The sequence below is a fragment of the Salvelinus sp. IW2-2015 genome, linkage group LG33, assembly GCF_002910315.2.
Source record: "Salvelinus sp. IW2-2015 linkage group LG33, ASM291031v2, whole genome shotgun sequence".
Classification (NCBI taxonomy): domain Eukaryota; kingdom Metazoa; phylum Chordata; class Actinopteri; order Salmoniformes; family Salmonidae; genus Salvelinus; species Salvelinus sp. IW2-2015.
This window is the reverse complement of record NC_036872.1, coordinates 36,373,478-36,394,579: the sequence shown is the minus strand read 5'-3', so window position 1 is coordinate 36,394,579 and position 21,102 is coordinate 36,373,478. Positions and strand designations below refer to the sequence as shown.

General features: G+C 42.8%; 2 protein-coding genes across 2 annotated transcripts in view; both read right to left on the bottom strand.

The window, feature by feature from the left end:
* Nucleotides 1-2,669: 2,669 nt before the first annotated feature.
* On the bottom strand, nt 2,670-12,999 carry LOC111957816 (calcineurin B homologous protein 3). Its single transcript, XM_023978838.2, has 8 exons — nt 12,916-12,999; nt 9,416-9,485; nt 7,246-7,326; nt 6,590-6,729; nt 6,026-6,087; nt 4,171-4,278; nt 3,906-3,953; nt 2,670-3,565 (listed from the first exon to the last, which is right to left on the bottom strand). Exons 1-8 carry the CDS (start codon nt 12,977-12,979, stop codon nt 3,476-3,478), a joined length of 663 nt encoding a protein of 220 aa, XP_023834606.1. The 5' UTR covers nt 12,980-12,999; the 3' UTR covers nt 2,670-3,475.
* A 506-nt stretch (nt 13,000-13,505) lies between these two features.
* The window catches only part of LOC111957588 (F-box only protein 21), a 14,804-nt gene continuing 7,207 nt past the window's right edge, over nt 13,506-21,102 (bottom strand). Inside the window, 9 exon segments of the mRNA XM_070437039.1 lie at nt 13,506-15,192; nt 15,502-15,659; nt 16,030-16,220; nt 17,759-17,891; nt 18,147-18,326; nt 18,638-18,774; nt 19,133-19,173; nt 19,412-19,455; nt 19,457-19,487. Coding sequence (XP_070293140.1) covers nt 14,798-15,192; nt 15,502-15,659; nt 16,030-16,220; nt 17,759-17,891; nt 18,147-18,326; nt 18,638-18,774; nt 19,133-19,173; nt 19,412-19,455; nt 19,457-19,487 — 1,310 coding nt within the window. The 3' untranslated portion in view covers nt 13,506-14,797.

Genomic DNA, 21,102 nt, shown 5'->3' with positions numbered 1-21,102 from the left:
CTCACCTCATTCTCTCTGTCCACATTAGACACAGGGGACAGAGAGTAGTGTCTGTTGTTTAAACTCACCTCATTCTCTCTGTCCACATTAGACACAGGGACAGAGAGTAGTGTCTGTTGTTAAACTCACCTCATTCTCTCTGTCCACATTAGACACAGGGGACAGAGAGTAGTGTCTGTTGTTAAACTCACCTCATTCTCTCTGTCCACATTAGACACAGGGACAGAGAGTAGTGTCTGTTGTTTAACTCACCTCATTCTCTCTGTCCACATTAGACACAGGGGACAGAGAGTAGTGTCTGTTGTTAAACTCACCTCATTCTCTCTGTCCACATTAGACACAGGGGACAGAGAGTAGTGTCTGTGTGTTAAATCACCTCATTCTCTCTGTCCACATTAGACACAGGGGACAGAGAGTAGTGTCTGTTGTTTAAATCACCTCATTCTCTCTGTCCACATTAGACACAGGGACAGAGAGTAGTGTCTGTTGTTTAAATCACCTCATTCTCTCTGTCCACATTAGACACAGGGGACAGAGAGTAGTGTCTGTGTATTAAATCACCTCATTCTCTCTGTCCACATTAGACACAGGGACAGAGAGTGTAGTGTCTGTGTTAAACTCACCTCATTCTCTCTGTCCACATTAGACACATGGGACAGAGAGTAGTGTCTGTTGTTAAACTCACCTCATTCTCTCTGTCCACATTAGACACAGGGACAGAGAGTAGTGTCTGTTGTTAAACTCACCTCATTCTCTCTGTCCACATTAGACACAGGGGACAGAGAGTAGTGTCTGTTGTTAAATCACCTCATTCTCTCTGTCCACACTAGACACAGGGGACAGAGAGTAGTGTCTGTTGTTTAAATCACCCATTCTCTCTGTCCACATTAGACACAGGGGACAGAGAGTAGTGTCTGTTGTTTAAATCACCTCATTCTCTCTGTCCACATTAGACACAGGGACAGAGAGTAATGTCTGTTGTTTAAACTCACCTCATTCTCCTGTCCCACATTAGACACAGGGACAGAGAAGTAGGTCTGTTGTTAACTCACCTCATTCTCTCTGTCCACATTAGACACAGGCGGACAGAGAGTAGTGTCTGGTTGTTAAACTCACCTCATTCTCTCTGTTCCACATTAGACACAGGGACAGAGAGGAGTGTCTGTTGTTAACTCACCTCATTCTCTCTGTCCACATTAACACAGGGGGACAGAGAGTTAGTGTTCTGCTGATTTTAACCCACCTCATTCTCTCTGTCCACATTAGACACAGGGGAGTGATCTGCCACTAGGACTTCTCTGAAGACTCTTCCTCCCAGGACCATGTTCTGCCCATCTGCAGGTCTCACTACGTAGAGTCACCTGGTTACAACATCGGTCTGGCCGTTCCCTATGACATCCTGTCTTGCTCTCACCCTTCCTACTGACCCACGTACCCAATCTACAACCAGGACTTTTATACACTGGTTGTGGGCCTCTGGACACTATATACTGTATGTGATGTGTGACTGCATTGTTCTCATATCCTGGTTAAATCAAAAATCTAATCAAATGTTATTTGTCACATGCGCCGAATACAACAGGTGTACCTTACGGTGAAATGCTTACTTACAAGCCCTTAACCAACAATGCTTTAAGAAGTTTTAAGAGAAATAAGTCTTAAGTTAAAAAAAATTGAAAGTAAAAAATGAAAATGACAAATAATTAAACAGCAGCAGTAGTATAACAACAGCAAGGTACAGAGTCAATGTGCGGGGGCACCGGTTAGTTGAGGTATTTGAGGTAATATGTACATGTAGGTCGGGTTAAGAAGGTTAAGGTCGGGTTAAGAAGACTGAATGCTGTGCTCACTGTTGTTTCATCAGTGTTCGGTCTGGTTTAAACAGGATATGGGGTCTGCACGAATCAAACCAGCTTTTATAAATCTGTTTGATTTTCCAAACTGAATTTAATTTTGAATTTTGTTTGTGAAGGTAGTGGTCCGTATTTTTTTTTAAAGAACCTCATGTTTCCTTATAAAGGTTGTCACGATCGTCGTAATGTGGAAGAGAGGAGGACCAAGGCGCAGCGTGAAGTGAATACATTCTTCTATTTAAGAAACGAAGAACACTTGACAAACTTACAAAACAACAAACGAACGTGACGCTATAAATAAACAGTGCAGACACAAGCAACTAACACATAGACAATAACCCACAACACAAAACAGGCTACCTAAATATGGTTCCCAATCAGAGACAACGCAAAACACCTGTCTCTGATTGAGAACCATATCAGGCCAAACACATAGAAATAGACAAACCAGACATACAACATAGAATGCCCACTCAGATCACACCCTGACCAAACAAAACATAAAACATACAATGCAAACTATGGTCAGGGCGTGACAAAGGTGTAAATGTACATTCAAAGCATTGGTTTTAATCTTGCTATCCACATTTTGTATAGTGAGTTGTTTAATTGAACTTCTGATGTAAAATAAATGAATTCAGAATAAATGCATTGTCATGATGGGATTATATTTTGTTAAAGAGATATGGAACTTCACACTGATACAGTATGCTCCATAAATTGAACAACAATCAACTAATCTTTCTGCTTAATTTACTTCAGTGGAACTGCGTAAAGTGCTTCTGTATTCACAAGAAGATGCACGCAAAACACAAATAATGTTGACATTTTTCATCACAATTTTTTTATTTTGAATTAATAGAAAATGTATATAAATTACTGTCAAGGCTATTACAAGTTCTTTGGGCATAAGGCACAATATCCTTTTAATGTATTAGAAATAGAATTTAAACAAAAAAGTAGTACATTTAAGTGGTTATTCTTTGGTTTTAGAGGGTAGGAAGGTGAAACGTACAACTTACAGAGAGTGCTGTAAGTCTCCCTACCAAGGCCATAGCAGAGGACAGTATCCAGTGTTTCAATTGGAAATGCACAGACATAATAAAGCTCTGTGAAGTAGATAAATGAGTCCCAAGTGTATTCTCTAGCCCTGTAGGAATGCACTGTGCCCTGTGTCTCAGGCTCTGAATGTGAGCCAGAATAAAAGTGACCCTGGATGCCATTGCCAAGTGGCATCCAGTGATCTACATCCAGTGATCTACATAACAGGTCATGTGAACATCCAGGCACTCAAAATGTCAGTACTGTAAACATAACATTGACATGAGGGGGGTGGTATGAAGAGAGGAGGGGGGTATATGTAGGCAATATTGTGCATTTACATGTCATGTATCACAATGTATTATTCTGATAATAATTTCCCATTAATAATTAAAGTATGAAAACATTAGTGCATATTAATTGTATTAATATTAGTGCATATGAAAGGTATTTAATTACACTTTAGTGCATGAAAAGTATTTTATGAAAAGTATTTGGCTTCATTACAGAGGAAGACGGGAGAGATTAATTCAACAAAAAACAGCAGTACAATAACGATGTCTCTTAAAGGAGACCTGGGCTCATTTAGATTTTCCACATCGCAAGGTTGCAGTGTCCATGTTTAAGAAGCGAACATGCATCCTCGTCTCAATATCGAAGGTGTTTAGAATCTGAGGGGAGAAAAGGTAGTGGAATGTAAGACTGATATGGTAGTATACAGTATGTAAAGTATACAGTATGTAAAGTATACAGTACAGTATATAAATAAACAGTATAAAGTATACAGTATATAAAGTAAACAGTATAAGGTATATAAAGTAAACAGCATAAAGTATATCAAGTATAAAGTATTTAAAGTATACTGTATATAAAGTATAGCAGAATTTAAAGACACCAAATGTCACTGTTTTAATAGCTTGTGTTTGCATAACTCATATTGAAATGGCATTTCCTTTTTTTTAATGTAACAGCCAATTTGAATATCTTGTGCAATACACAGTAACACCATACCTGTAGAAAATTTTCAAAAGTGATTCCTTCATAGAATTCATCAGGTTCCTGAAAAACAAAGTAACCCAATTTAAGCAATAAGGCATGATGACCTGTTCTTAGGCACGACACAAAGCAGTACACAGTAGAACAGTACTTTGCACTTTAAAATAAGGTGTGGTTCACTGTAATGAATCGTGCTATCAGCATATCTTACTCATATGCCTACTTCATAAACTATTTGATCAGTAGTACAATAAAGCAGTGTTAGTGATATCCCCGTTACCATTTTGCCCCTTGTAGTGCTTGCCACTTCCAGCATGGCAGCGTCTGCGATGGCTTTGGCGGTCTCCTGCCCGATAGTGCCAGCCTTAGATAGGAGCTCCTCCACCACCTAGATAGAAAACAGCACAATGGTCCATAAAACATTTATTAATTTATTGTGTTATCTTGAACTTCTGATGTACACGCAATTCAGCTTTAAAGCTGCCATGTATATTGGAATAAACTCAATTTATACTAAAATGGTCAATGATAAACCGTCCATCACAAAGCGTCACAGGGATAGGAGTGCTGACAGGATCAGTATTGCGTTTTAGATCCTAATGTAAAAGATGACTATGTGGACAAGGGGACCTGATGCTACATCAGCACTACTTCTCTGAGACACTTTGGGGGGAATTCCGACCCGAGTTAAACACACCCGTAAATGGAAAGTCCCTTTTATGCACTTTTCTCTCTATGAGTATACTGACCTTGAACTTAAGCATGAGAATAGCATCACCCTGCTGTTCACCCTGCTATTCACCCTGCTATTCACCCTGCTGTTCACCCTGCTATTCACCATGCTATTCACCCTGCTGTTCACCCTGCTGTTCACCCTGCTATTCACCCTGCTATGCACCATGCTGTTCACCCTGCTATTCACCCTGCTATTCACCCTGCTNTTCACCCTGCTATTCACCCTGCTATTCACCCTGCTGTTCACCATGCTGTTCACCCTGCTGTTCACCCTGCTATTCACCATGCTATTCACCCTGCTATGCACCATGCTATTCACCCTGTTATTCACCCTGCTATTCACCATGCTATTCACCATGCTATTCACCATGATATTCACCCTGCTATTCACCATGCTATTCACCCTGCTATTCACCATGCTATTCACCATGCTACGCACCATGCTATTCACCATGCTATTCACCATGCTATTCACCCTGCTATTCACCCTGCTGTTCGTTTGGGGTGGAGGTCAAATAAATGATGGTTTGGCTGTGGTGTCTACAGATACACCGTATTCTGACCTTGACTTCATTCCCACCTTTACATGCGATGAAACTGTGAATAAGATCGAGCAACCTGTTGGTTCCAAGTGGAACAACATCAACTTCTCTGATAGAAATAACACCATTCTCCATGCACTGTAATTTACAGATTGATAAGAACTATTGAAAAGAGCCTAGGTAAATGAGTAAGCCGTAACGACAGGACCATTGTCATCACAGTTCCATGATTATTAGGGTAGATTTATAGGACTACTGTTCAACCCCTATTGTACACTGTTCTCACCTTCCGATATGTAATGGATTGAACAATTGAATATGGTAACTTTCAGGATGAATCAAACAGCTGTATTTTTTATTTTATTCATAAATACTTTCCTAACCCTAAATAATATACAAGATCAGAGTATTTTTAAATCTACCAATTGGTTCTGAAACAGAGATGAATATGCATATATTTAGATGGCTTTCATTAATTGAGCCCTAATATTCGGAACCCTTCTCTCCATAAATTCTAGTGAGTCTGTCAAGAAAATTCAAATTAAAGATAGGCCTACACTAAATTCAAAGGGATTGCTTCAGATATATTTACTGAAAAACATATTGAATGAAAACTCCACGAGAAAATCTGTTGGCCAGCAATTGGGAGAGTTTTCAGCGGTTGAATTAAATTAATTCAGTGCGCCAAGGGAAACATGCCTGCAAAGCCTGTTACGCACCAGCACAAGATGAACACCAACTACTGAGAAGTGTGTAGGAAAGGCGTACATTTCCCAAGTCTGAGTCGGGCCCTTTGTGAATACAGGCCCTGGGCCTGGAGGACTATGGTGAGGAGAGAGAAGTAAAGAGAGGCGTTACCCGTCTGTACTCCTCCAGGTTGATGGTGCCGTCGCTGTCTGTGTCATGCATGTTGAACAGAACTGAAGAGACAATAAAGAGGAACAAGCTTAACAGTATGTTTTTTACCAAATATTTTCTCCCCAAAGATAGTGTAACTTAAGGGTCTCTTACTATCATTGTTCAGGGGAAGAATATGACTCTAATGGCCTATTCCACATGTAGGAGGAAGTAATGAATGATTAGGAAAAAATTGGTCTCTGAGATTCAGCCATGATTATGAGGATCAAGACAGACTGGTTGGTGAACTTTAGGCCCTATTTAGATTCTAGACAAGAGTATGATTACTGAACTGAAACTTTGTTAGAATTATATCTATGCTTGAAGAATAGCCCTTAGAATAGCAACTCAGAATATGTGGTTTTTCTTCAATTATAAATCTTGGTGTTGACTTAGTATCAAACCCATGTATTCTGCATGACTCAAGACCACGTTAGCTCACTGAGTTAAAGCCTAGGCATTAGCCCAGGGTACTAACACAAGTCTTAGACAATCTTACTTTACTCATCACCAAACCAAACTCACATCGTAGTTTCTCCCTCCTCAGGTTCTCCCTCTCCTCCTCCGTTAGGCCCATGGCTGCTGGGCGGAAGTGAGTCATCACCATAAGGAACTCCTCAAAGCCAATCTCCTGGACTGTACCCGTCTCATTCTGATGGAGGTTTCTGTATCAGGTATACAGAGGAGGCATTTAGCTGGTTAAACCAGAGGGCAGGGTTCAGTTTGGTTCAACCAAACAATTAGAGAGGCATAGAGTTACAGTTACATGGCAATTCACTGACTGCCATGTGCTGAACATGCTTCACGACTAAAGCCTTTATAGCATCACTGATTACTTCCTGAACAAAACTCTTGTCTATGTGTAATAACTTGGTTATAACAGTCAATGGCAGTAAATATGTATTGCATGAGTGATTTCAATATTTTCAAATATTTTTTTAATTGTATATATTTTTTACCCCTTTTTCTCCCTAATTTCGTGGTATCCAATTGGTACTTCTCATCACTGCAACTCCTGTACGGACTCGTGAGAGGCGAAGGTCGAGAGCCGTGCGTACTCCGAAACACAACCCAACCAAGCAGTACTGCTTCTTGACACAATGCCCACTTAACCCGGAAGTCAGCCACCACCAATGTGTCGCAGGATTATTTTCAATATTACACTTTGGCTATATACTCACCTTTTATCAAAGAATGCATTAATAATTTGAGCCCGGATTGGATTGTTATCTAGAGCAGGGATGCTGGCCAAATCCTCTCGACTGCAGAAGAAACATGATATGACAATACGTAAGTAACAAGTCAACAACAAAACAGAAAACATGATATGACAATATGTTCGTAACAAGTCAACAACAAAACAGAAAACATGATATGACAATATGTTTGTAACAAGTAAACAGCAAAACAGAAAACATGATATAACAGTTATTTACCTCTATTAATCAAAGTTAAAGGGTGTCTTTTTTCTCAAGGTTATTGTTCTGTCAATACATATTATTTAAATTCAGTACAGTATAGAATTTCAAAATAAATACTTGTACACTCCCTCTCCTTTCTTTTTAAAGGGAAGGCATGTGCAATCTATCACTATGTCACTATGCAAGGCAACCTGCCAATGATGAGTGATTGTGTGTGTGATTGTGTGTGCGCCTATGTCTGTGTGTGTCCATAACATACATACCCACAATGCAACACATTCAAAAGGACTTAGCAGGCACTATTTTAGGCCTAGATTCAATCAGATCATGCGTTGACCGGCGATAGCCGACACCCGCATAGCTGATGTTTTGGAGGTGTCGGAGGTGGAACTTCTGAGCAGCTGCTCTTGTTCATTGTCACGAAGCCACACTCATCCCACTAATATTAGTTCAGAAGGAGAACGTGTGGGCGATATAGAAATAATGACACTCACATTTAACTAATTAAACAAAATGATGAGGATTTCTATCGGCCTAATCGAGGTGTAGATTACATCTCACATTCAAGTGTTCAAACTTGTAAACAAGGCTGCATGAGATTTCTCATAATGCGACTCCGTGCAGGCAGGTGTAGATTTATAAAGGTGGGAGCACATGCATTGTCAAGGTCTCCATTCTTACTGTTCAACTTAAGTTTACCACTTACCAAATAGAAGTTTCTTTGGCATCTCATGTTCGCTTTAGGTATTATGCCAGGAGCTGCTTGTGGATTTGACAGCTCTAACACAGTTTCACCTCCGACACCGCCAAAACATTCCGCTATGTGGATGTCGGCTAAAGCGGATCTGATTGAATAGTACCCTTAGTTTAGGTAAATAATACTCAACGTGTTTCAATGAAGAGGGGTGTGTTATGAATACATGGATATGGGTAACAGACAATGATGGACTGACTATATGTTGGTGTTGGTGACTATATGTTGGTGTTGGTGACTATATGTTGGTGTTGGTGACTATATGTTGGTGTTGGTGGACTGAATGATGGTGTTGGTGGACTGTATGATGGCGTTGGTGGACTGAATGAGGGTGTTGGTGGACTGAATGAGGGTGTTGGTGGACTGAATGAGGGTGTTGGTGGACTGTATGAGGGCGTTGGTGGACCGTATGAGGGTATTGGTGGACTGTACGAGGGCCGCGTTGTGGACCGTATTGAAGGGTATTAGGTGGACTGTACGAGGCGTTTGGTGCGCACCGTAAGGGGTTTGTACTTAGGCCTTGCTTTTGGGACTTGTGCGTATGAGGGTGTTGGTGGACCGTATGAGGGCTTGTGGTGGACCGTAATGAGGGCGGGTGGACTTTTTGGCGTTGGTGGACCGTAATGAGGTGTGTGGACCGTGATGAGGTGGTGGCCGGTGGCGTATGAGGCGTTGGTGACCGTTATGAGGGCGTTGGTGACCGTATGAGCGGTTGTGGACCGTAGGGCGTTGGTAGACCGATGAGGGCGTTGGTGACCGTATGCAGGTTGAGCGTTGGCGTGTGGACCGTATGAGGGCTTGGTGGACCGTATGAGGGCGTGGTGGACCGTATGCGAGGGTGGTGGGAGTATGGGGAAGGACCAGAGCGTTGGTGACATTGAGGGCGTTGGTGGACGTAGTGAGGGCGTTGAGTGGACCGTATGAGGGCGTTGGTTGACCGTATTGAGGCGTGGTCCACGTTGGGGACCTATCGATGACGACACGTGTGAGGGCTTGATGCGACCGTCATGAGGGCGTTGGTGGACCGTACGAGGGCGTTGGTGGACCGTACGAGGGCGTTGGTGGACCGTATGAGGGCGTTGGTGGACCGTACGAGGGCGTTGGTGGACCGTATGAGGGCGTTGGTGGACTGTATGAGGGTGTTGGTGGACTGTGTGAGGGAGTTGGTGACAATACCTTAGTGTCTCCTCATTGTTACTCAGCTGTCTGAATCTCTTGTTGATGTTGCCAATCTGCTCCAGGGAAACTGAAAGAAACCAATCACAGTAGTTTAGAGCATATTAGCACTAGCAATTTATCAGTAGTGAGCCACTTAAGACTTAAAGTCCTAATAACTTGAGAGTATTCTATTCCAGATACACCACCCTCCTAGACTGGTTGGATATCTTTACACTGCTTTTAATTTCATTCAAGCTTTCCTTCTGGATTCTATCTGTTGTGAAATGCAAAACATGTAAATGAACTGTAGCAAAAAATAAGATGCAAACAGGTACAGAACAGATAAACCTGTTCAGAACTGTGACAACAATGGGCCTACGACACAATCAGCCTGATGATAAAAACACAATCAGCCTGATGATAAAAACACAATCAGCCTGATGATAAAAACACAATCAGCCAGATGGAAAAACAAACACACGGGTGTGATTATATTTGCATTCAAAGGGAACGTTGACTTACGTGTGGGCTAATGTCTTCACATGAGCATTTGAATGTTATGGTTGCTAGATACAGTTATAGAACCACAGATTGTGATATTTGGAAGAGGTTATTTAGCCGACAATAGTGTTTATTTTAAAGGAGGAACTTGCTTCTCCTCTCAGTGCCTGTTAAGAGCACATACTCAAATGGATATTTACAGGAGCAACAACTACTGTAGGTGAATATGCTTGAGTAACCACAGAACAACAGCCTACCACAAACTAGACTTTGCACAGGCAGGTGTACAGATTCATGTAGGTGGCGGTGCATTCATTGTCAAGATCTCCATTCTCACTTTACACACACATGGTAATAAACTTAAGTTGGAATTTTATTGGAAACGGTCCATGATCAATCAGAGTAATATTATCGGTTTGAACTCTTTCACCGCTCTCTTCTGAAAATCAGTCATCCCGTTTATGAAAGCAGCCAGCTGATAAGATTAACAGATCAATGTTCCAAACACCTAGCTACTTCATCCACGTGTTATACACTGAGGGGAAGCAAACCTGTACTTCATCCACGTGTTATACACTGAGGGGAAGCAAACCTGTACTTCATCCCGTGTTTTACACTGAGGGAAGGCAAACCTGTACATTCATCCACGTGTTATACACTGAGGGTAAGCAAACCTGTACTTCATCCACACTGTTATATAACACTGAGGGGAAGCAAAACCTGTACTTCAATCCACGTGTTATCACTGAGGGGAAGCAAACCTGTACTTATCACGTGTTATACACTGAGGGAAGCAAACTGTACTTCATCACGTGTTATTACCACTGAGGGAAGCAAACCTGTCACTTCATCCACGTGTTATACACTGAGGGAAGCAAACTGTACTTCATCCACGTGTTATCACTGAGGGGAAGCAAACTGTACTTCATCCACGTGTTATACACTGAGGGGAAGCAAACCTGTACTTCATCCACGTGTTTATACCTGAGGAAGCAACCTGTACTTCATCCACGTGTTATACACTGAGGGGAACAAACCTGTACTTTCATCCACGTGTTTATACACTGGGGGAAGCCAAACCTCGTACTTCATCCACGTGTTATACACTGAGGGAAGCAAACCTGTACTTCATCCACGTGTGTAACACTGAGGGAGAGCAAACCTGTACTTCATCCACGTGTTATACACTGAGGGGAAGCAACCTGTACTTCATCCACGGTTATACACTGAGGGGAAGCAACCTGTACTTCATCCACGTGTTATACACTGAGGGGAAGCAACCTGTACTTCATCCATGTTATCACTGAGGGGAAGCAAACCTGTACTTCATCCACGTGTTATACACTGAGGGGAAGCAAACCTGTACTTCATCCACGTGTTATACACTGAGGGGAAGTAAACCTGTACTTCATCCATGTTTTATACACTGAGGGGAAGCAAACCTGTACTACATCCACGTGTTATACACTGAGGGGAAGCAAGACTTTTCACTTCCAAAAATACTGTGATATTTGTTTGACTGTCAATTAATTTTTAGATACATAATTGACAGTGTAATATTGAAATCACAAATGATAATTTTATTCTTTTCACTATAAAGTAAAAAATCGGACTATAGAGTAAGCTGGAGACTCAACATATTAATCTTGCATGGAGCCATATTGGCAAGTTGTATGACATTCTATACATCTGGTTCAATAAACAGTGGTCCCTCTGTCCTTACCTACCACCCTCTAATCAGATTTTCAATGGAATGACAGAAGGACAATCCAACTATTGTCTATTCATGTGAAAACAGCTGGAATACAGCATCTTATTCTGTGCTCTTCAGAAGACTGACCAAAGTAATGCGACTATGCAATTCAGAATTCTAGTTTGAAATATGAAATGAGGAGGCACTTCTAGATTTGCTACACTGCCCCGGTCAACTGTAAGTGCTGTTATTGTGAAGTGGATACATCTAGGAACAACAGCGGCTCAGCCGCGAAGTGGTAGGCCACACAAGCTCACAGAACGGGATCGCCAGGTGCTGAAGCGCGTAGCACGTACAAATCGTCTGTCCTCGGTTGCAACACTCACTACTGGGTTCCAAACTGCCTCTGGAAGCAACTTCAGCACAATAACTGTTTGTCGGGAGCTTCATGCTTCATTTTACTTTTGCCTTGCAGCTGCGCACACAAGCCTAAGATCACCATGCGCAATGCCAAGCATCGGCTGGAGTGGTGTAAAGCTCGCCGCCATTGGACTCTGGAGCAGTGGAAACGTGTTCACTGGAGTGATGAATCACGCTTCACCATCTGGCAATCCAATAGACGGATCTAGGTTTTGCACATGCCAGGAAAACGCTACCTGCACCAATGCATAGTGCCAACTGTAAAGTTTGGTGGAGGAGAAATAATGATCTGGGGCTGTTTTTCATGGTTCGGGCTAGGCCAATTAGTTCCAGTGAAGGGGAATCTTAACGCTATAGCATACAAAGACATTCTAGACAACCCTGTGCTTTCAACTCTGCGGCAACAGTTTCGGGAAAATGTTCCTGTTTCAACATGACAATGCCCCCATGCACAATGCGAGGTCCATACAGAAATTGTTTTTCGAGATCGGTGTGGAAGAACTTTACTGGCCTGCACAGAGCCCTGACCATCGAACACCTTTGGGATGAATTGGAACGCCAACTGCGAGCCAGGCCTAATCGCCCAACATTACCGACCTCACTAATGATCTTGTGGCTAAATGGAAGCAAGTCCCTGCAGCAGTGTTCCAACATATAGTGGAAAGCCTTCCCAGAAGAGTGGAGGCTGTTATAGCAGTAAAGGGGTTACCAATTCCATATTAATGCCCATGATTTTGGAATATGTTCAGTGAGCAGGTGTCCACATACTTTTGGTCATGTAGAGTATTTTTCCCTTCATCAAAGTTTAGGCTATTTATTGACAAATAAGGAGTTATTTTGCATTTGATTATAATCAAATAGAAAGTGAAATAAAACTGAATATTGTAAAGCCTAGGCTACTTACATCCAGTTCGATCAGCCATATCTTGGAACTCGTGTTCAGTGCCCGCAGACTGCGAGGCTCCCATTGCGATTATTCTCAAAAGAGCTGCAATTGCGCATTGAAGTTCTTTCAGGAGCGCGCTATGATCTTAACCGCAGGTAAAAACTCCTTGAGTTGTACTGTCCTCACTAGTACCAAGAAGCTCTTTCCTCTGCTTTTCATAAGTTAGTTAGTAACATACTCTTTATTATGGTCCATTGGGAGAGACGCTGTGCTGACTTCCCCAAGGTCCTAAAACAGTGTACCATTGTGGAGGAATAGATTTTTTTTTTTACATTAGACAACTCAGAATGAATCGACTGTGTCCTTGAATTAATTACTGGTAAATGTGATGGATGAACAATCATAGTCATTAATGGCAGAATGAGACTTTCATTTCAAATGTAATCTTTGCGTGTAGTAAAAAAGGCATTGTCATTGAGTATAACGTTACAGACCCTTATCTTTAAAAAACATATACCTACTATAATTTCAAGTCGGAGTACATTCTAGAAGAAATAACAGAAAAAAACTGCAGTAGGCTTATGTAATAACACAGTCAAGACCAAAAGAAACATTGAAACATTTTATTTATATTTATTAAGTCTCACAACCCATTCCTGTTTCAAGTCATTGTAGTCCTGCAATGTTTCACTTGTAAATATACAGAATTTTTAATAACACGTTCTAGAAATGTGAAAGTCATCCTTTCATAAGTGCATGAATCATTATTATAATGTAATGTGACAGAAGAAAAGAGGGACACCTTGTCAGTTGTACAACTGAATGTATTCAACTCATGTGTGAGGAGATACTGTAACGCTCATTTTCATATTTTTTCATACTGTAACACTCATTTTCATACTGTAACGTTCATTTAATACTGTAAAGTTAATTTTTCATATTGTTTCATACTGAAAGGTTCATTTCCATATTGTTTCATACTGCAAGTCTCATTTTCATACCGCAAGGTTCATTTTCATATTGTTTCATACTGTAAAGTTAATTTTTATATTGTTTCATGTGGAAGTGGGAAGGGGTAGAGGGACTAGGGAGTCAAGTCTGGGAAGACCTCTTCTTGACAGATGTTGGAGAAAGTATATTGAGGTGGAGAGAGCGAGAGTAAGTGTTTCGATCTCAGTAAGTCTTCATGAAGTTAGAGAGAGAAAAGGGGCTTTGGCTTTGACTGGTGTTGGTTGGCAGGCGGTGGTACAGCACATGATCCTGGTACTGAAGCATTCATGGATCGGTATTCAAAATAAGCTTCTCAGAGGAAGAGCGCTGATCTAGGACCAGTTTTGCCCTTAAGATCATAGTGAATAAGATAATATGGACAGGGGGAGGACCTGATCGTAGATCAGCACTTCCTACTCAGACTCTGTGAATACCGACGACCCTGATGGTTTTGGGGACAGGATGTTGTGTCAAGTAATGGAACTGGATGGGGAACAGAGGGCCCTGTCCAGAAACAACCCCTAGACCCTAGTAGTAGCTCCACCCTGCCCTATGATAGGCTAGTAGTAATGCCTCCCTGTCCTATGAAAGGCTAGTCGTAGCGCCAACCTGCCACACAATAGGCTAGTAGCACCCTTAGCGGCATTGGCTGAAAGCGGATGTCTGGTTTTCAGGGATACAGTATTTTCAACCTAACTTCCATTTCCCCTGAAAAACGGAAGTGAGGACTCCGCTCAGGCATCTTTCCACATTAGGTTAGGCTAGTAGTAGCTACAATCTGCCCTATGACAGGCTAGTTGTAATTCTGCCATATTGTTTATACACATCCAATCCTTTCAGATGTACCTGTGCCTAGGTGGTAGGAACTAGGGGTTGTTTTGAATGGGGCCGAGGAGTAGTGAAGGCTTAGCTATGTGGGCATGGTGTCCTGGTTCTCCTGGCTGCCCTGGTTCTCCTGGCTGTCCTGGTTCTCCTGGCTGCCCTGGTTCTCCTGGCTGCCCTGGTTCTCCTGGCTGCCCTGGTTCTCCTGGCTGCCCTGGTTCTCCTGGCTGTCCTGGTTTTCCTGGCTGCCCTGGTTCTCTTGGGAAGGTCCCTCTGGGCCGTTGGGGCTTTCCTGTTGCACTGAGCTGGGCATCAGTCTGTGGTAGAGGTCCCGTACGGTGCCCAGGGTCTCTGCCATGTCCTCTGGGTAGCGTGTCTGCAGCTCCTCATTGGCAACATAGTGGCTGTCATGGAACTCTGAGAAGTAGCGTCCCACCTCCGGGTGAGCAATCTCCAGAGGGGCGGAATGGGGCTCTAGATTTTCTAGGAGACAAGAGAAAGAGGCATAAAGATACTAAGTATAGTATCATTTAACAGGAAATCTCAAACTGAGCCAAGGCAAGTTACTGTACAAGATAGCTGCATATTCTGTGTACATTTGAAAGTATATAGGCCTACACCTTAGCAGCACCTTACTCATCCAGCATGTATAACTCTTCAATAAGCATTTCAAGTATTACATTTGTCATGTTTCTTCTCAGAATGCCTCCTTAACGAACTACCACTGCCCTGACATTGAGAATGACATACTGTACATGTCACTGAAAGATAATGTCTCTGGTATAGATGTACCCTGGGCAGCGTATCGGCAGGTGCCGTCCTGCACTAAGACGTTGTAGAAGGGTTGGTTAGCCCCGCTGGACAGCTGGTGGACCCTCATGGTGGTAATCCACTCCTGGCTCATGGTGCACTTGGGGTCCCAGCCATAGATAGCACAGTTATAGCCAGACCTGGAGAGAAGGGGGACAGTCACAGTGTCACACATGGGGAAAGGGCACACTACAGGTTGTTAAATCACAATGATTATAATAAAAAGTATTATTCCATAAATAGCTATTCTGCCATTCACAGAGTACAGTAGTTTTACATTGACAGTGTTAATCAACAGCAGAGGATGGCAGCTTTACCAGATAGAAGCTGGTGGAGGACAAACAGCTGATTCAGGGATGGATGGAAGGACAAACAGATGGAAAGATTGAGGGATTGATAGACAGGAAGGATTAATAGACAGACGGAATGGATAAACAGACAGACATGCAGACGGACTGTTTGCTCGGACAGGGAAGCAGGCAGGCAGGCAGACAGACTGCTCAGACCCACCTCTTGTGTTTCATGATGAGGCCTACACTGTACTGCAGCTCTAGGTGTTCGGGGGCGCTGCGTCTCTTCACCTCTGGCTCTACAGGCTGTTTCTTGTGCTGGATGTGTTCCAGGGTGTGTTGTACCAGATAACCCACTGCCCCGTGTTGGGACGGGTCCAACGCCTGGATGTGCTGCAGGATGTCGAGGACCTGGAAGAGGCAGGAGAGGGGTCAGACACCAGTCATTATCAGTTGGGGAAAGCTTGTTCTCTGCTCTGGACTGTAGTAACCAGGTAGAGGCAGGTAAACGGATAGAGCATTGGGCCAGTAACTAAAAGGTTGCTGGTTCGAAAACCTGACCAGACGAGGTGCAAAATATTATATGCCTATGTGCCCTTGAGCAAGGCACTTAACCCTTATTTGCTCCAGGGGCGCCGTGTAAAACAACACATTTCACTGGACCTATCTGGTGTATGTGACAATACAACTTTTAAAAAAGAGAGGCAGACCAATTTTTGTTTTAACCAAAAAATCTGCAGTATCAAAGCCAGGGTAAAGCCATTTGGTCCAATTACAAGTACACTACATGGGCAAAAGTATGTGGACACCTGCTCGTCAAACATCTCATTCCAAAATGGGAGTTGGTCCTCCCTTTGCTACTATAACAGCCTCCACTCTTCTGGGAATGCTGTCCACTAGATGTTGGAACAAGGTGTTCGATGGGGTTGAGCCAAGTTTTCCCACACTGAACATTTCCGTATGGACCTCGCTTTGTGCACGGGGCATTATCATGCTGAAACAGGAAAGGGCTTTCCCCTGTTGCCACAAAGTTGGAAGCACAGAATCATCTAGAATGTAATTGTATGCTGTAGCGTTAAGATTTCCTTTCACTGGAATTAAGGGTCCAGAACCATGAAAAACAGCCCCAGACCATTATTCCTTCTCCAACAAACTTTACAGTTGGCATTATGCATTTGGGCAGGTAGCATTCTCTTGGCATCCGCCAAACCTAGATTCCTCTGTCGGACTGCCAGATGGTGAAGCGTGATTCATCACTCCAGAGAACACGTTTCCACTTCTGTAGAGTCCAATGGTGTTGAGCTTTACACCACTCAAGCCGACGCTTGGCATTGTGCATGGTGATCTTAGGCTTGTGGCTGCTCGGCCATGGAAACCCATTTCATAAAGCTTCCGATGAGCAGTTGCAACCGACGACAGACGACTTTTACACCATACGCGCTTCAGCACTCGGCGGTCCAGTTCTATGAGCTTGTGTGGCCTAAAACTTTGCGGCTTAGCCGTTGTTGCTCCTAGACGTTTCCACTTCACAATAACAGCACTTACAGTTGACCGGGGCAGCTCTAGCAGGGCAGAAATTTGACGAACTGACTTGGTGGAAAGGTGGCATCCGATGACGGTGCCATGTTGAAAGTCACCGAGCTCTTCAGTAAGGCCATTCTACTGCCACTGTTTGTCTATGGAGATTGCATGGCGGTGTGCTCGATTTTACACACCGGTCAGCAACGGGTGTGGATGAAATAGCCGAATCCACTAATATGAAGGTGTGTCCACCTACTTTTTGGCCATGTAGTGTATTTGGGTTTCGTGGGGCTCAGTTGGTAGAGCATGGTGCTTGCAACGCCAGGGTTGTGGGTTCGACTCCCACGGGGGAGTCGCTCTGGATAAGAGCGTCTGCTAAGTGACCAAGATGTAAATGTAGATATGCCGTGTTGAAATATCATGCTAACCTTCTCAGGCCAGATGCCCAGGTGGAAGTAGAGTCTGGCCTGTAGTAGAAGGTATTGGACGTTGTCTGGGTTGATGGTGAGGTAGAGATCCAGAGAGTCTCTCAGCAGCTGGTAGGATTTTTCATTGCCCTCCCTGCATGACATAGCACAGTGATACACAGTGTTGTTTCATACCACAACAGCGACAGTTGAGTGTAGGAATTTATTTTTGACCAACTCTAACATTACCTCAAGGATGAGATCCTGAGGACAACATAGAAAATCAGGAAAAAAGAAACATTTGGATTGATTCAATTCCATGATGTACGGTTGGAGATTTTCTGATGTCAGAAAAGCATAAATTATATATTAGTCAGTAAAAAAACATCCCTATGTTCATAAGTCTTACCCTCGTTTGCCGATGTTCAGCAGATTTCCCACCATCCTTAACAGCACTTCTGTTGTACTGATGGCATTGTAGTAGTCTGCAGTCACCTGATGACCAATGAGGTACTCGCACTCCTTAGCTGTCAGCTGCTTGCCTTTACCGAAGGCGTCAATGTACGCAAAATCATAGATGTCTCCACTCCTGAAATGAGACATGAGGTTTTATCAATACAAGTACAAACATGTTACTTTGACGCGATTTCTGGCGTGCAATGCAGACAATGCTACATCGGGTATATAGAAAACCAGCATTTTTTGGGAGCGCAATACTGAATTTCACCCAATCATGAACTAGTTCAAAACTAAACATTAAACTATCCCATCAAGATCAATTAATTTTATGATTGTCTCTATGCACTACAACTATACCAGTGGATGGAAAAACGTATAGTCTTTGCTCACTAAAGAAGCATTTGCCTTCCATTCACTTCCTCTCACACTTTGGCCCCTTACCCTCTTTGTTGCTGGCACCAGCGAAGCAGGAAGTGATTGGGGAAGTTGACAGGCTCCAGTTGAACCCCCAGTTTCCTGGCCAGCGTCATGTAAAGGACAGAGAGGCTGATGGGAATGCCTGTCCGGCGGAGCAGCACCTACGTAGGGAGGAGACATGGGAGAATGAGAGCCACATAGTCTGTCATGTTTCGTAGTTGATTGATATAGCATTATAAAGGTCCTATATAGACTTTCACTTTATTTTAATAATCAAGTCCAGGGCCCATATTAACAAAGTCTCAGATTAACAGTGCTGATCTAGGATCAGGTCCCCCTCTCCAACTACTGTTATTCATCATGATTGAAAAGACACACTGATCCTAGATCAGAACTAAAACTCTGACACGCTTTGTGAATACTGGCCAAGGAAAACATCATCATCCATGTCCTCTATAACCTCTCTGAGCTACTGTACCTGATGTATGTAGGAGTTGAGAGGGTTGTAGTAGCTCATACCTGGTGTATGTAGGAGTTGAGAGGGTTGTAGTAGCTCATACCTGGTGTATGAGGAGTTGTAGTAAGCTCATACCTGGTGTATGTAGGAGTTGAGCGGGTTTGTAGTAGCTCATACCTGGTGTATGTAGGAGTTGAGATGGTTGTAGTAGCTATACCTGGTGTATGTAGGAGTTGATGAGGGTTGTAGTAGCTCGTACTGGTGTATGTAGGAGTTGAGAGGGTTGTAGTAGCTCGTACCTGGTGTATGTAGGGAGTTGAGGAGGGTTGTAGTAGTCACACTCGTTGCCTTGTACTGAAGCTGCTCGTATAAAACACGATTGAGGAACGACCACCTGTCTCTGGAGATCAAAGTCGTCTACAGCAAAAACAATCCCCTAGAACCAGACACAATCAGAAAACAGGATCACGTTGTAAAGTACTCAGTGAAGAATAGGGTGAGAATTAAACAAATTATATTTACACTCAAGACCTACAGTTGAAGTCGGAAGTTTACATACACTTAGGTTGTAGTCATTAAAACTTGTTTTTCAACCACTCCACAAATGTCTAGTTTACAAATTATGATTTGGCAAGTCGGTGCATGACATAAGTCATTTTTCCAACATATGTTAACAGACAGATTATTTCACTTATCATTCACTGTATCACAATTCCAGTGAGTCAGAAGTTTATGTACCTAGTTGACTGTGCCTTTAAACAGCTTGGAAAATTCCAGAAAATTATTCATGCCTTTAGAAGCTTCTGATAGGCTAATTGACATCATTTGAGTCAACTGTGGATGTATTTCAGGGCTACCTTCAAAAGCAGTGCTCCTTGCTTGACATCATATTAAAATCAGAAGAAATTAGCAAGACCTCAGAAAAAAAATGGTTAGACCTCCACAAGTCTGGTTCATACTTGGGAGCAATTTCCAAATGCCTGAAGGTACCATGTTCATCTGTACAAACATAGCGCGCAGTATAAACACCCTGGAACCACGCAGCCATCATACTGCTCAGGAAGGAGACGCGTTCTGTCTCCTAGAGATTAACGTACTTTGGTGCGAAAAGTGCAAATCAATCCCAGACCAACAGCAAAGGACCTTGTGAAGATGCTGGAGGAACAGGTACAAAAGTATCTATATCCACAGTAAAACGAGTCCTATATCGACATAATCTGAAAGGCCACTAGCAAGAAATAAGCCACTGCTCCAAAACCCCATAAAAAAGCCAGACTACGGTTTGCAACTGCACATGGGGACAAAGATCGTACTTTTTGGAGAAAATGTCCTCTGGTCTGATGAAACAAAAATGTAACTGTTTGGCCATAATGACCATCGTTATGTTTGGAGGAAAAAAGGGGGAGGCTTGCAAGCCGAAGAACATCATCCCAAACCGTGAAGCATGGGGTGGCAGCATCATGTTGTGGGGTGCTTTGCTGCAGGAGGACTGGTGCACTTCACAAAATAGATGGCATCATGAGGCAGGAAAATGATGTGGATATATTGAAGCAACATCTCAGACATCAGTCAGGAAGTTAAAGCTTGGTCGCAAATGGGTCTTCCAAATGGACAATGACTCCAAGCATACTTCCAAAGTTGTGGCAAAATGGCTTAAGGACAACAAGTCAAGGTATTGGAGTGCCATCCCAAAGCCCTGACCTCCTATAGAAAATTTGTGGCAGAACTTAAAAAGCGTGTGCGAGCAAGGAGGCATACAAACCTGACTCAGTTACACCAGCTCTGTCACGAGGAATGGGCAAAATTCATCAAATTATTTGTGGAAGCTTGTGGAAGGCTACCGAAAATTTGACCAAGTTAAACAATTTAAAGGCAATGCTGCCAAATACTAATTGAGTGTATGTAAACTTCTGACCCACTGGGAATGTGATGAAGACATAAAAGCTAAAAAAACAAAAAAAACTTCTCGCTACCATTATTCTGACATTTCACATTCTTAAATAAACTAGTGATCCTAACTGACCTAGAAAAG